At 47.1% G+C, this 17,087-nt stretch overlaps 1 protein-coding gene across 4 annotated transcripts in view; it reads right to left on the reverse strand.

Annotated features, from left to right (window-relative positions):
• Nucleotides 1–17,087, reverse strand: part of EEF1A2 (eukaryotic translation elongation factor 1 alpha 2) — a 142,318-nt gene that overhangs the window by 22,768 nt on the left and 102,463 nt on the right. For all 4 annotated transcript variants that reach the window (XM_069650813.1, XM_069650815.1, XM_069650816.1 and 1 more), the window contains exon 6: nucleotides 4,343–4,599. In XM_069650813.1, coding sequence (XP_069506914.1) covers nucleotides 4,343–4,599 — 257 coding nt within the window. The remainder of the gene's footprint in view (nucleotides 1–4,342; nucleotides 4,600–17,087) is intronic.

Below are 17,087 nucleotides of genomic sequence, written 5' to 3' on the forward strand. Positions count from 1 at the left end.
CTCCTTATCGCACACTCATACACTCTCCTTCCTCATCTACCACTGTTTCTCTATTTCTCTCTTCAATGTCTGCTGTTCCTCTCCCTTTTCACTCTCCCCTCCATCTCTTTTGCTCCCCTTCCCTCCACAACTCACACCTTTCATCTCCACTACCCTCCTGCCCTACTCCTAGTCCTCTCCCTTTCCATCCTCATCGCTCATCCTTTATCCTTCTTCCCTCCTCATCTCTCACTCTTTCACTCCTCTTCCAAAGTAATTGCTCACTCTTCCACTCCCTTCCCATCCACCTCCCCCACCCTTCTCTCCATTTCCCCTCCTTATATCCTACCCTTCATCTCATCTTCTCTCCTCACCTACCACAGCAAAAGAGGAGTGTGTGAAATCCTCATGTGAGCAGTGTGGTGGAGCGCTACCACACATAAAGGAATGCCCCGCTACGGATCGTCAGCGCAGAAGATGCAGCAATATGAATCACTATGCCAGTATGTGCCGCCACTGCCATTTCAATGCCTGCCCAGCCAAGCAAGGGTACGCCCAACCAGAGTGGTAGTGGTAGCAAAAGATCTGCCACAGGCAGCAGATAGTGGCAAAGAGATGTTCAAGGAGGAGGATGTATTCTTCAAATCAGCGATTCCGAATAGTACCGCAAGCAAGCACACACAGCCGCAGTGCTGAGTACAGATTCTGTCGACAGACATCCCGGTCCGTATTGACACAGGTGCCTCGGTCAACGTGATGCCAATAGAGCAGTTCAAGAGGCTATTCTTATTACCAAGACTGGCAACCCCAAAAATGTGCATCTTCACCGATGGAGGGAAGCACCCATTGCCAATGGAAGGGGCGTTCTTCACACAGGTAATGCATGACAGGGTATCCACACCAGCGGTTTTCTGTGTAAAGTCAGAGCAAGGGACACTTTACTTAGCAGCCACATGGCAGAAGACCTTGGTCTGGTGCAATTTGCCTTTAATGTGTACAAGACGGACATTGAAAGCCTGTAAAATGAATTCCAGGATCCATTTTTAAGAGTCAGCTGCCTGAAGGGACAGGAAGTTCGACTATATGTGGACGACACCAACAAGCCGGTATCATTGCAACATAGGCAAATTCCTTTCCACCTGCGGAGAAAGGTGGAAGAGGAGCTTCTGAGACTCCAATAAGAGGACATAATAGAAAAAGTCAATGGGCCGACACTGTGGGTCTCCGGCATTGTACTGGCAGCCAAGCAAAAGCAGCTAGATGCCATACAGATATGCGTGGACGTGTTCATACTGAACAGGGCAATAAAAAGAGAATGCCACCCGACCCCTACTCTAGATGACATCATACTGACCTACAAAGTGCCCAAATATTCTTTACGATTGATTTTCGAGTGGGGTACCATCAGATATCACTACACAATGACTCAAGAGCGATCACCATGTTCTCACCCCACGTGGGGCTGTTCAACACTTCATTTTGGGGTGTCCTCAGCAGCTGAGGTATTTCAGAATACAGGCTTAAAAGAAGTAGCAAACGTAAGTGAAGATATGCTCGTGTATTCCAGGATGTGAAAAGCGCATACAGACCGTCTGAAGGTGGTTTTGGAAAGACTATGTAAAAAGGGGCTGAACCTACATGAAGGGAAATGCCAGTTTCAGCAGAAGAAGGTCAAGTTCTTTGGGTTCATTTTCCAGGATACAGACACCTCAGTTGACCCGCTGAAAGTTGAAGAGATCAAGATGTGTGCCCCACCGACAGGCCCGGCAGAAGTATGCAGCTTCCTGGGCATGGTTAACTTCTGCGGGAGGATTGTGCCCAACTTGCCGATGATCACAGAACTGCTGGGCAATATGATTTGAAAAGATGTGGAGTGGTGCTGGAATGGCCAGACCCACAGTGCATTCAAGGAAGTGAAGGCCATGTTCTCAGAGAGTACCACCATGCCATTTTTCTGCCCCAAGAGGAAGTCAGAGATACTGGTGGCCTCCAGGCCCATGGGTCTAGGGGCAGTGTTAACGCAGATTGATTCAGACAGCGCAAGATATCTGATAGCCTTTGCCAGCAAGGCACTCACGCCCATGGAAAGGCGGTACTCTCAGGATGAAAGGGAGGCGTTGGCAGTACTATCGGACTACGGTCATTTCTACATCTACATCTTTGGTTGCCCCATTAGTGGTCATTGACCACAAGCCGTTGGTACCCCTTTTACAGGGCTCTGCACCGAGGCCCCTGTTGAGAGATGAACGATTGATGTTACAGTTGCAAGTTGGCACTGAAGTTTGAAGCAGGAGTGAACAATCCAGCAGACTATCTGTCATGGCATCCATCATTAGCAAGTGCAAGCTCTTCAGAGGGGTCGGGTGAGGCAGAGAAGATGGTCAGGATGATCACTGGTGCCACGTTCCTTAACCCATGTCCCTCAATGACATTGCGAAAGCCATGGCACAACATACAGGGATGCAAATTGTGGTGGATCCATTGCAGGCAGGACAATGGAAATCGCTGGTAGCTGACATTCACCATTGCACACAGGACACTTGATCTTTCATGAACGGCCTGTGGAGCGTGAGGTCAGAACTGTCAGATGGCACAGAATGGGTGCTGCTGAGGGGCACCAGAATCGTGATAACGCCGAGTGTGATACCACATGTCATGACTAGAGCACACCTGGGGCACCAAGGAGTCAATAAAGCAAAGATGTGGTTGCATGAAAGGTGTGGTTCCCGGACCTGGAAAGCAAGGTGGATGTCATGATAGCGAAGTGCAAGTGGTGCCAGGTGTCAGGAAGGGTTTGCAAACCACCCTCTGTTGAGTCTCCGGTGAGGGAAGTGGTGCCGTGGCAGGAACTGAGTCTATACTTTGGTACGATCCAGCAGAACAGGCATTTCTTGGTCATGCTCGACGAGGTCTCTCGATAGCCGGTGGTGAGATTTGTTGACTCTGGGGCAGCTGAAGTGGTGATTCTGGAAATGGAGGATATGTTTGCAGCTCAGTGGCTGCCTGTCTCTGTCCGCATAGACAATGGGCCGCTGTTCCAAGGAGTAGCGTTCCAGGACAGATAGCATTGCAGCATCACCCCGGGTTGGCTAAGGTCAAATGGGGATTTTTAGCAATTTATACAGACTCTCGAAGTATTCTGCGTCGCTGGGGAAGAAAGTACCCTCATGGAGAGAGCATTGATAACCTTCGGATGGTGTGCAGAGCCACCCCACACACAACATTAGGAGTGGTGCCTGCAGAAACACTGCGTAATAGGAAAGTGAGGTCTACAGACCATGACCACAAGTCGAGAGAGAGGGCTTAGTGAATGTGACAGCCGTGTCAGCATGACAGACATCCCGCAACGACAAGAAGTCCAGGAGAAGCAAACTGGCAGCGTCAGGTGGGCGATGAGATCCTCCTTCGAAACAGGAAGGTTAGACAGTAGCTAGATCTGCCATTGGAGCCAGAGTCATGGCACCAAATGACAGGGGTCGATGGTCACTGCCCAGAGGAGAAGGGAAGAAGTAACACAGAACTGCAGTTGGTTCAAACGACTTATGGACCAGGGGCAGGAAAACATCCAAAAGGGCATACAGTGATAAAGATGGTGACCATAGTGCAGGTGGCTTGCACGAGAAAATGGAGGAACAGGAGATCCAGACGTGCCGCCGAGGGTGCTGAACAAGGAGTCAAGTGAGGATGGAGACAACAGTGGAGAGCAGAGGAGACCCTGGATCGATTTGAAGGATTTTGTAATGGAAGAATAAGAAGTATGAGAAGCCATGATTGTGGTTGCAATGTTGTGGTTTTGTTTATTATGGATGAAGGATGATATAATGTAACCCCACCAACTGTTAAGTTTCTGGAGGCTGTATTAGAAAAACTAAAGGAAAAGGGATGAAAGACTTTTGGGAAAGATAAAGACGAACAATTCACTAACGAAATGCCTGCAAAAACTTTCGGGAAAAGGCGCATTTCTGATTTGTTTGCTTTTTTTTAGTTTACTTAATTTTAATGGATGCAAATAGTGAAAATGTTGTAAAAACTATTTACACTAAATTAAAAAATTCAAAAAAGATATAACGTGACGGGATAGTGACATGAGGGGAGAATAAAAGCACCACATCGCTTCCGAGGAGTGGCCAGTAAACCAACACTGCTTGAGTGCGCATAGTTATTGGGCACTGTGCTCTTCAGGCAGCTACCCCGCCAGTACGTACACATCACAGGCCTTTAGGTGCCATTTCTCCTCTCTACCCCTCTCACCCCTCTTAGTCTCCAACTGACCACATTCCTCAGCACATCCTCCCTGACCCCTGTCTCCTCTAGTCCTCCTGTTCCGTCTATTCTTCCCTCAGTCTCTCACTTCCGTACTGACCTGGGAAGTGAATTGGGCGGCTTCCTGCGGAGGGTCAGACTTGCTGTCACCACAGACGTTTCCTCTGCGAATGTCTTTCACGGACACATTCTTGACGTTGAATCCCACGTTGTCTCCGGGCAGCGCCTCACTCAGAGCCTCGTGATGCATCTCCACTGATTTCACTTCTGTGGTGATGTTCACGGGGGCAAAGGTCACCACCATGCCAGGCTTTAAAACGCCAGTCTCTACACGCCCCACGGGCACCGTACCAATACCTGTAGAGGAGAGCAAGAAATAAGAAGTTTGATTGAACAGTCTATTTATGACTGTGTTCATCAATGCATGAGGTTTGGGGAGTAGAGTTTCTGGTTCCCTTTCTATCACTCCTGAGAGAATGTTTTCTGAGGACTTCCTGAGGTGTCTCCTGCCCTGAGCCGCCACACCTGGAATACTGCGTCAAAATACATGCACTGGACTGAGTGGGACAAGTTGAGAAGGCGCTTCATTTAATGTGTGTGGTATTTTGCTCCAGTGGTGCTTATTTTCTCACTGCCATATTGCACAAGGTGCTGGTAAATTGCATTGGTGTTGAGTTGCACTCTTGATGTGCCTTTTCGTTTTTAAAATATGTGGCCATGTCAGCATAAACTACACCGTGAAGAAAATATAAGAAATGAAGCAAAACCAGCACCCGGGATATCATGCAACGATTCCGTTTTCGCGTTCTCTCTCTCTCTCTCAGGGCCGGCCTTAGGGCACGGCGGGCTGGGCGAACGCCCAGGGTGCCATGCCCCACAGAATGCCATTAGCCCCCGCCAAGCCAGCACAGGGTAGTCTTTCAAGGGCTCCCGCAAGCTGGCATAGTGAGAGAAGGCATGGAAGCGCCCTTTTGTTATTAAATGAGCCTGCGGTGGAGGGGCGCATATAATAACAATGGGGTGCTGGTGCTTTGCATCAGCACCCTATTCACATGATTACCTCCTCGCTCCGATGCGGGAGCGAGGCGGTTTGCATTGGAATAGGGCTATTCCAGTGATTTAAACCCCTGCGAGGCTCTGGAGCAAGGTAAAAAACAAAATGTGGTGCATCCTGCCCCCTGCCCTAATTCGGCTGATAAGCAGGCCCTTGTCTCTCTCTCTCTCTCTCTCTCTCTCTCTCTCTCTCTCTCCCTCTCTCTCTCTCTCTCTCTCTCTGTCTCTCTCTCTCTCTCTCTCTCTCTCCCTCTCTCTCTCTCTCTCTCCCCCTCTCTCTCTCTCTGTCTCTCGCTCTTTCTCTTAGTGGGGGAGAGTCATGTAGTGCAAGTGACGCAGAGCGAAATGCTCACAATTGAATTGTATATTTTACAATTCAATTGTGAGCATTTCGCTCTGCGTCACTTGCACTTTATTTGCTACTAGGTTTTAGAATGTATTTTTAAGATGTTCTTTTAATGATTACTAATAAAATGTATATTTTGTGATAATAGATTGGTGCAGTTGATTATATCCTCTCTACTTTTGCTTTTGTATTTTGTTTAACCAATCCAAAACAGAAGTGTTCTTGTTTCCTCATCCTCTCCTTCCTCCCCCGGCATTCCTTTCTTTTCCTCCCTCTCTTTTTCCCCCGTCAGTCCGGAATCTCTGTGTCCTCTTTGACTCCTCTCTCTTCTTCTTTTTAATCTCTGTCGTGCTCATCCCTTCCTGTAATTTCACGCTTCCAAACTTCTCATCTCTGTCCTAATTTTCTTTGGAGTCATTTATTGTTCCTCCCTTTTGATTGGGCTCCCCGTGTTTCGTCTCAACCCCTCTTCGTTCCATTTAGAAGTCTGCCATTCGGCCTCTCTTCTGCCTCTCTCCCTGCGCCTCCATCTCTTCCTCACTTCTATTTGCATCCACCCTACCATTCGCATCTGACATTCTGTTTCATTTCCTTTCCATTGTCATCAAATGTCTGCATAGTCTTGCTCCCCCATCTTTCATCAGTAGTTTTCTTCTGTTCCCCCTCTCATGCCCTTCACTCTCAATCTCTCTTACGCCTTGTTGCTCCTAAACCCTTCTGTGCCTCTTCTTGCTTTTGCTCTTTTTCCCTACTTGCCCCGCTTCACTGGAATTCTCTCCCTCTTGCTATCCCCTCTCCCTCTACTTATCACATTTTCCGCAACCGCTTAAATGCAGGTCTTCTGTTTCCTCTGTCTGATCCTTAACCATCTGATTTGTACAGCCACTTTTGCATTTGTTTTTGTACTGTTGTCTTTTATGTCAAGCGCTTTGGCAAAAGCGTTATATAAATTCAAATAAATACAAATACAAATGCACAATATCAAAACCTAGAATAACATATACGTTATTTTTGTATACATTATTATTCTGAGATGGGTACTCATGTGCACTCATATTTTACTTTTTAAAAATAGCCCTATGAGAAAGTGTAAGGGGACACATAGCACCAATGAGGCTTCCTGGCTGCTTTGCATAAAATTGGAGTACTTCTAAAACATATGAATGACCACAAATCTTTATATTTGACAAATATGTCCGGGTTAAAAGGGTTGTATGTACATACAGTACACTGGGCTTGGAACGCATTTCACTTTTCACAACACGCATTCTACCATGAACATTTTTGCAACATTGAAACATTTTGCTTATTCAGACAGCTTCAAATTGTGAATGTAAATTTAAAATGTCTGCAACATCAGATACTGCAATGGGATGGCAGACGCCTCTTTACATGTCTCGGCAGTGCAAATAGAGTGAACGCTGCCTGCCATGTACGCATGGCAGCGCCCGTTAATATTTGATTTCGTTGGTTTCCTGCAGCATGAATATGTCATGATGACATGAAATCAAGTTGTTTTTGAAGGCAGATGGCAAACAGGGAATCAGGGGCAGAAATGTAACTCCCACTATGACTTCGCCCTCTGCCCTAAAAAAAAAGAAAATACCCCTGAGTGTGAATGGATGAGTTAAGACAGACGTGAAGTTGCAACGCCTATCTTTAGCCCCTCCATTTACGCGCTGGGGACATTGAGAATGACCTCCTACGTGTCGGCTAAAGAAACCCAAGAGGGCTCAATTTCAATAGAAACGTAATTTGACAGCGAGGAGCCACTACGTTTACACTGCTACCTGATTTTCAACATTTGCACTGAGGGATGGAAATGTAAGGAGCAAAAGACGGTGTACAAGTGTGTATGCAGCCTTTCACATGCCCTTCACATTTGCACTCCACAGTGCAAATTGAGTAGCATTTACTTTTGATGGTGAACGCCGCTTGACATGCCTGCGTGGCAAGTGGTGCTCACTATTAAAATGAAATGCTTATCATGCGCTCTTGGTAAGCAGCGTTCCCAATTGAAATTGAAGCAGGCAGACTTTATAGGGATCTCCACATCTTCACCGGCATGTAAATGCATGCCGTCGCAGATGCTGGAGCATTTGTAGGGCAGAGAGGAAGGGAGCAGCAGAAACGCAAGTTGTGTTCCGCCACTCCTCTCCGCCGTACAAATAATTGAAGATGGGGGTAACGTTCATGGAAGGCGTAAAAGGCTTATGCCTTCCATGAACGTTACACCCCCATGGAATATGAGCCCCAAGTTGTTTTGCTGGATTATGACTTTCGGGAATGTGAATGCCTCTTATGACTGCTCACTACTTTCTTATTTTCGAAAAGCTCTTTTCATCTTTGCACCTCTGCTCGTAGCACTTCCGCGTGAATAGGAAGCAACAGACATTGGGCCTCATTACGAGGTCGGTGGTAACCCACAGGTATGACCGGCGGGTTACCCACTGTTAAAATGGATTTCTAAACTCTAACCTGGTGGGCAAAAGTTAAGAAGGCCACCCTCAGTTTAGTGAAACAGTGAACCTTGTGGACAAGCCAGAGCAATCTGGGTAGCTTGGCAGGCGGTCAAGACTAAACTCCTGATTCATGGAATTATTTGCGTGAAAAACACAGATTTGCGTGCCTTTCTGCGCAGAAAATCCCCATAATTCAAACAGGGATTTTCTGACAGAAAGGAGCGCAAATCTGTGTTTTTCACACAAATCATTCCATGAATCAGCCTGTCAGTCTCAGGTGGGGTGAGAATGATCGGAAGCCAACAATGAGCACACAGAGCAACGAACCACAAATTCCTCTTAAACAAGTGTAAATGAAAAATAGCTATACATTTATTGTCAGCCGGACCAATAGACACAAGTAAACTTCAGTTATATAAAAACAGTTGCCACACAAAATCCTCTACTATATGACATATGTACAATATATTTCCTAATGCGACAAATGAGTAAAACACAGGCACAACCTGTAAAGAGAAGGGTGTATTAACTGACTATGAGCATTAGACAATTCTTCAGAGTCATTCCCTAACTTTCCAGTCCAGCCCTAAGAAGTGGGGAGCCTTATGCTCAACAGTACAGTTTGTGCGTAAAAATGCATGATCGCGCAGGCAGACCAAAAAGTGGGTCTTCTTGGGAGGGCTGTGGCAAGTCAGGAAGGGGCATAAGGTGATGAAGAATTGGTTCCCACTTTTCGAGTAGGATCTGCTCTGGGTGGCAGAGCAGTTTTCAAAAGGTGAGAATAGCTGGGGAGCGCAGGTTAACCCAGCCAAATGCAAATACCTTCTTAGGGACATCCGTGCGTAAAAGAGATTGGATTTGCAAAGGGGCCACCGGTAAGTGATGCAAGTACTCACTGACCCTCGGCACAGTCCGGGCCAAATTTTGCCAGTTTAGTCGACTAGTAGGTTAGAGTCCTGCAGATTTTCGGTGCTCCGCCTTTCAGCGGCTGCAGGCTAGAACGATTATCTGTGATGGGACAGTTGCCTTTTCCCAGCTTCCGAAGGAGATGCAAAGAAGACTCTGGTGCAGCAGGATTCAGAGCACAGGAGAGCAGGTCCGAAAGACACCTATAGCAACCGTCACCAACAGGTAGTGATGCAGGAATCATAGATGTGTGCAGCTTACACACTCTCCTAATTTGGGACCCAGAAGAGCTAGGCCTGTGAATTTTCGCAGGAGAGGGCACGGGAACACAAGCAATCAATGCCCTAAATCTCAGGTTCCAACTCGAGGTGGCAGCGATTCTGCGGGATACCCTGTGGTTGAACTGGACAGTTCACTGGATGGCTGAAGATCACTTCAAGGGGCTTGTTTTGCAGGCAAGCAGGGGGCGCCAAGAGTAGTTGTTCCCACTTCTCCAAAGGGGTAAAGCAGCCTGGCAGCCCTTCTTGATCGATGAAGAAAACAGGGGTCTAATGGGACAGCAGAGGGTGAAAGGTGCCAAACCTTCCAAAAGCACCTTGGCAGTTCCATAGGTCTATTTCTTCAGTGCAGGATACTTGGCTCCTTCTGTAGTTCGGCAAGAACTCAGGTCATCGACCTGGAATGGATGCAGAGCCCTTTCTCTTATCCAAGATTAGCTTCATGCCAAAATCAAGGACTTCCAATCAAAGATCTGCTCTCATGCTTTCAATCACGGTACACTGTTGTCCCAGTCATTCAGGCACTCCAGACATCCTGACACTAGTAGTGTGTATTGGGACCACACAGTTCCAACCCGCTTCCTGGACACACACGTGACAGGCAAAGACCGCAAAAAAGATTGGTTTTCACGGGAGGCTGCGTGCCCAAATAAGGACAACATGGGTTACTCGACCTGGGTGAAGGCAAGGGAGAAAATGGCCATGGGACAGAACAAAGGCCCTTGTGGCTCTTCGGACCTGGCCACAGTCTTGAACCAAATGCGGGAAACGCAATATGATTCCATAAAAAGAAGTAAAACACTTATAAAAAGTAACTTCTGCCACCAGTTCGTCCCCGGCACACTCATAAAATCACCAAAAATTCCTTTGAGGTGTCTAGGGCCACAAAACAAAAAAAGACCCCAGCCCACAGTACTGAAGGCATATTGTGCACTATTAAAAAGTTACCAAGAAATGGCAACATAGTCAAAGACTAATGCAAACATAGTTTCCCAGTACTGACAGTCTGAAAAACGTGTCATTTTCCCCATAACAAGTGAGCAAAATCCCAGGGGAGCACAGCTGAAGTCTGGGCTCCACTGGTGAAAAGTCAGGATAGGGTAGCCAAACAAAAGCAAAAAGGTTGGGGGCTCCACAATTGGAGGGAAAATTATACATAATGAAATCTTTCCTAACACTCGCCCCTCCCAGACAAAGGACAGGGGTAACTAATCCACCCCTAGATGGGCCTCATGTTCAGGTTGGCTAAACATTCTGGACAACACATCAGCATGTTTATGCTGGACACCTTGCCTGTGCTCAATAATGAAGCCAAACGCTTGCAGGCTTATGGACCACCTGAGCAACTTTGAATTATCTCCCTTCATGTTCAGCAGCATCTTTAAGTGCTTATGGTCAGTTTGCACAGTGAAGTGGGTCCCATAGAGGTAGGGCCCCAGCTTCCTTAAGGCCCACACAACAGAGAAACATTCTTTCTGTACTGTGGACCACCTGAGCTAGCTGTCCTTAAGCTGGCGACTAATTAATACAATCGGGGGTTCCTTGCCTTTCTCATCTATCTGTGATAGTGCAGCACCTATCCCAGTGTCAGAGGCATCTGCCTGCACAATAAAAACATGTTTGGCACAGGGAGTCTTTTAAGCCATTGAAGGCCTTCTCGCACTCCTTAGAACAAGAGACCTTCTTAGGCTTTTTGGAGTGGTGAGAGCAGTCGGATGGGGCAGCTATGGTGCCATAGTCTGCTATAACATTTTGATAGTACCCAGTGAGTCCTAATAAGGCACTCACTTGGGTTTGTGTAGTGGTGGTAGGCCAGCCTTGTACTGCTTGTACTTTACTGTGTACTTTACTCCGCCTACTTCATGTCCAATGTAGACCACAGATCCTTGACCAATCTGGCATTTTCTGACCTTTATAGTTAAGTGGGCCTTCTTAAGAGCATGTAACACAATTCTAAGGTGCTCCACATGTTCCTCCCAGATGGCACTGAAGACTGCTAGATCATCCAGATATGCTAAGCAGAATGCATCCATCCCATTTAGAACATGTTTCACAAACCTCTGAAAAGTGGCAGGTGCTTTTTTCAACCCAAATGGCATTACCCTGAATTGGCAAAGGCCTTCCGGAGTCAAGACTGTTGTCTTCTCCTTGGCATGCTCTGCTAGGGCTATTTGCCAATACCCTGCACTGAGGTCAAATGTGCAGAAGAACTTGGAGGCACCCAAGGTATCCACTAGCTCATCTGTTCTAGGTAAGGGGTGAGCATCTGTCCTGGTGACAGCATTGAGAGCTCTGTAATCCACACAGAACCTAAGTTTAGAGGTACAAGCTGTTGCACTAGAACCACGGGACTGGATGATGGACTACAGGAAGGCTCAATCACCCCAACATCCAACATCTTGTTGACCTCATCCTTGATGTAGGATCTCACCTTATCCGACATTCTGTAACCCCTACTTTTTGTAGGTACACTATCCGTGTCTATTTCATGTTTGCACCAAGTTGTCCAACCTGGAGTTAGTGAGAACAAGGAGGAGAACTGCCTCAGCAAAGTTTTTACTTCACCTTGTTGGTCAGAAGTCAGGTGAGGGGCTACTTGGACACCCTCAATGGAGCCATCTGAAGGACCATTCTGGAATAAGTCAGGGAGAGGTTCCGATTCCTCCTCTTCCATATCTGATGCCAGTGGCAGTGCAGCTATTTCAACCCTACGGATGAAAGCTTTCAACCTATTTATGTGAAACACTTTTGGGGCCTGTCTGGGACTTCTAAGGTCTACCAAATAGCTGACCTCACCTAGCTGCTCCACAACTGTGTATGGGACCATTAATCCTGTAGGGCTCGAGGCCTTATTGGGTTCATGATCAGGACTTTTTGACCTGGGGTAAAGTAAACAAGTGAAGCTTTCTGGTCATACCAATGTTTGACCAAAGCCTAACCAGCCTTCAACTTGTCACTGGCCTGAGCCATCAGGAGGATCATCTTCTTCCTTAACCCCAGCACATAGTTTACTACATTGGTAGTTACAGGAGGAGTGGGGAGCTCCCACCCTACCTTAACTATAGCCAGTAGTCCCCTTACATGGTGACCAAAAAGCCAACCCCCTCTTCAGGTACCTTTCTGTACTCAAATAGTAAGCATGGTAACAGAAGATCCCATTTTCTCCTTTGGGGTCTTGCAGAAGTCTGAGGGTCAAGGAGACCAACAATGGCAATCCCTACCCTCTCAAATGGCACTCCCACAACAGGGAATGACTCCAATGACGCCTGGATTGTTGAGCCATTTTTACCAGAGATCTGACAAGTGGCACAACTCCTACAATGGCCTTCTACCTGGACCCCATCTTGGGTCAGTAGTAATGCATAGATAACCTCTGCTTGCTTCTCTTGATCCCAAGGTGACCAGCAAAGGGAACTTCATGCGCCAATTGTAGGAGGAAGGTTCTGACTTGAAGGGGGACCTCCAACCTCCTAGGTTCACCTTCAGTAAACACTGTTTGCTCATTGTACAGGAGCCCACCTTCCCAATAAATCTGATGCTTCCCAGGAGGTTCACCCTCAAGCTGAGAGCAGGCCTGTCTTCTTAGGCCTTCTTAAGATGAGCACTCAGGTTGGCCCTTACTGAACTCTTGCCTATCAGGACCACACCACCTTCAACCAGTAAACGTTGGAGTTCAGGATGGTCATAGGGGTTGAGTAGTTCAGGCAGCACCTCTTCCTCATCAGGTTCAGGTGCTTGGCCAACTGCCTCCACCTCAGCGGTAGATGAGTTTGGGGGGATGTTCTCTTTCCCTCTTTTTGGTTTTCTGACACCCTTAGCCTTAGGTTTCCCCTTTGGTTTTGGCTTTGGCTCAGCCTTGGACTTGGCTAGGGCAACTCTTGTTTGTGACCTTGTGCAGGGCATCTCTGCTTTATCCCCCACAAGACCGAAGTCTCTGAGGTCATTTCCCAGCAGGCCCTTTACAGGGAATTGCCTCTGTATGCTCACAGGAATCCTCACTAATGTACCATTAATAGATTTAAAAGGCATTACTGGGAACTTGAGAGGGGGGCCATCAGCTAACTTGGTGGGCATCAGGGGAGCTCTGGCTAGCTCCTCCTGGTTGACCAGCGTGACACCCACCCCAGTTCTGCTGGCTCCACTATCCCTAAGGGCAAGGGTGTCTACTCCATTGATCAGCACAATGTCTTTAAAGTAGCGCTTGGTGTTGTCAGGTATCCTAGAATAAGCTTCTGAAACTCCAAGCTCACAGGAACCGAGGGAAACTAAGACTACGTCAGAGTATATCCCACTGGGGAAGGGGTCTGAAGAGAAGGATGCCCCTGTGATAATGCTTTCCTCCTCATAGGAGGGGAAGACCAGACTCACAGAGTGGACCCCCAAGCTGTTGACCTTACATCTGGAGTCCCCCTTCACATGGTCACTTGCTCCACAAGCCACGCAAGATCTGCTGGGTCTGTGTACATAGGGAGGCTTATTGTAACCAGAGCTATGCTTGGGAGGATTGCTCCCACTACTCTGACTATTCTTAGGTGACTTACCCTTTTTAAACATTTTGTGGCCCTTCTGAGAGGAGGATTTTTTAGATCCCCCATCCTCATTATCTTTGTGCTTTTCCCCCTCCTGCTTACCAGAATCAGGTTTGTCCTTATGGACGCTCTGTGTGACACCCATACATCTTCTGCAATGGCTAATTTCTTAGGATCTCTCTCCATAGAGTCAGCCAAGTGCTGCTTAAGCTCAGGGAACAAGTTGCCAAAATATGTTCAAGCATGACTAAACACATCATACCCTCAAAGGTGGTGACCTTGCAACTTTCTACACAACCACTCAAGTTTGTAAAGGAATCAGTTACATACGAAACCCAAGTATTACTTTCGTTCTTTGTGTAATATCCGAATCTCTTTAAGTATTGGGCAGAAGTCTTCCCAAACTTTGAGACCAGCGTTTGGTTCAATATCGCAAAGTCTTTTCTGTCAGCCTTTGACATATCCATAATAGCACTGCAGCCAGAATGGGGTAGTTGAGTGAGCATCCATGCAATCTTGTCAGCATCCACTACTTCTTGTACCTCACTTGCATACTCAAATGCAGTCAACCAGTCCATAATGTCATTCTTGCCATCATAGACACTAAGCAGACCTTTGGAAATCTTGGATGAGAGGAAGGGCCAGACCCATTACCAGACCCTCTAGTCGCACCATTGGTGCTCTGCAGTCTAGCCAGCTCCAATTGGTGATCCTGGTCCTTCTGCTTCTCGGGCCTCTCCAGGTCTAGCTCAGCCATACGGAATTCAAGTGACTTCTGCTTAAACAGCAACTCTTGCTTCTGGAATTCCAGCCTGGCCTCAGCCTCAAAGCTGGTCAGTGAAACAGAGGACACATCATCATCCTCATCAGTGTTCCTTTCAATAACAGCCCTAGTTACAACATTTGCCCCACTACCTTCTGCGCTATCGTAGGAGGCCAAAGCCTGAATCCTAATTTCCCACCAATCTGTGATCCTCTGGATCATTTAGGATTTGGCACCCTTGTTTCCGGACCACCACACTCGTAATGTGGCCCATTGTTTTTTGGGACTGGCGCCCTATTCTCTGCTCTCCGATTTCTGAATTCACCACGAAAGATAAGCAGTTCAAAAAAGAAATCACAAATGAGGTGGAAGTTACCCTCATTATTAAGGTAGGCCGTCGGTGTGCCAGGGGAATCTTCCTGTTTGGAGGCAGTGCACGTGACCATCTGGTGATCCCGTGTTCACATCAGAACAGCACAAAAAAAAATGTTTTTTTAAGCTGTGCAAAGCAGAGGTATGATAGAATTGTAGATTTGTATTATTGCTCCTTCTGCGAGACTAGATTAGGGCATTTCAGCCATCTAGCCGCACATGGCAGGTGCCACCCAGTAGCCACCCCTAGAAGTTTACCCCAGTTAACACCAGGTGTCCTATGCAGTGTAGATATGTAAATTATCTCAAAAGAATGTTTTTTTCTGTAGTATTGCGGTACTGAAAGTGTAACTCGAAGTTCTGCTGCCACCTAATGGTCAAAATCAATGCATTTAACTAACGGCTGTTTTCAGAGTGCATTCAAAGGGTGTTTGAAGTGAAAATGGCCGCAGACAGTGATCATACTGTAATGTGATTTATCCTCTAACATGACATTTTAATTTCAGATAATTGAAGTTGAGAATGTACTACATAAGTAACTTGTTCTAAGAATTTGATCAGCTTAATATGTATTTATTTGTATATATATATATTCCAAAGAGTGGTGAAATAAACCTCGATCCGGTGTAATAGAAACAGGGGGGGTATGTAACTTAGCTTATGACTATGGGTTTCCGTCTTTCATCCTAGTTTTCGAGACAAAGCCGGATAGCTCAAGGCCACCAAATAGACTGCCTTCTTTGTTCACTTAAAGTAAGGGAGTGGGGGGAGTGGGGGGAGTGCGAGTCTGTCGTGCCTTCAGCCGGATACTGCAGTGGAGGGTAACTGGCGTCGGTGGGACATGTGATGAGTTCTGTTATGGGAACGGTACTCCTATGTGGGCAAATAAATGACATGGCACTGTCGAGCAAAGGATATGGGCGGATGCACAAGAACACGTGTATGGGAGACGGAGACTGCCGCCAAAGTTCTCTTCATTATTGCCAGAGAGATGGGTACTATCTTGGCTCCAAAGAGCCAACCAAGCTGTTTGATCACAAGCAAATCTTACTGACGCCTATCATTTGTCAGAAATACGTGAACTAAGAAACATCCTCTACATTAAGAAGTGTTCTATAAAAATTAGGCCTTGCTTTGCGTTTTGTTTTGTAGATGATAATAGTTGCTTTGCTGGCTCCATCAGTGACACCGAGGTGAAAAGTGTTACATAAAAGCTGATACTTTTCAGTGAGTTCTGAATATGGGCGTATGGCCAGAGGTTGGTGCCAAGTTCACTGCGCCTGCGCAGTCATGCTGCAGATCACAGATGCAGCCCAATGAGGCCAAAACATGAGAAAGAAGAGATCCCACAGTTAAGTGCTTGTGCAAGAGGCTTCATTTTTAGTGCCTTGCTCCCCACATGGTCATCACGGATCCCCGCGCTTTCTCAAGGCTCTTGTCAGCTGCTTAAGACTAGGGGCATCGCGACCAGTCTCTGGGAGACAACTCCAACTTCACCTCCCAAGCCCGACCAGTCGACACAGGAGTCCCACAAGGAGCGTGTCTATCTGCCCTCCTCTTCAATCTCTACTTGACCGCCCTCCCACCGATAATTCAACATCCTATGTTACAATTACGCCGATGACACACAACTAATTCTAAAATTCCTGAACACGAATCCTAACTCACGACCAGACCTGGCATCCTGCCTCCTTGACATTGAACGCTGGATGACCCAAAACCACCTCTTGTTAAACCCCTCCAAAACAGAAATCATGGTGTGCGGCAACCCAGATCTTCTCCCGCACCCTCTACCCTGGCCAACTGCCATGGGCAACTCACCGATACCCTCCAACACAGTGAAAAATCTTGATTGCACCCTAGACTCTGACCTAACACTCTCGCGCCAAGTCAACAATGTCTCAAAGTCCTGCCACTACCACCTCAAAAATCGTAGGCGCGTCTTTCCATATCTATCATTTCCTAACAGAGTCTCTGCGGTACAATCAATCGTCATCTCACGGCTGGACTACGGCAACCCCCTATACCTCGGAATCCATGCCTACCAAATGAACAAATTTCAAAGAGCACAAAACGCAGCGGCCAAAGTGTTACTTGCGCTTGGTCCAAGAGACCACGTATCCCCAGCCCTCAAGA

The sequence above is a fragment of the Ambystoma mexicanum genome, chromosome 3p, assembly GCF_040938575.1.
Source record: "Ambystoma mexicanum isolate Mex_15411 chromosome 3p, UKY_AmexF1_1, whole genome shotgun sequence".
Classification (NCBI taxonomy): Eukaryota; Metazoa; Chordata; class Amphibia; order Caudata; family Ambystomatidae; genus Ambystoma; species Ambystoma mexicanum.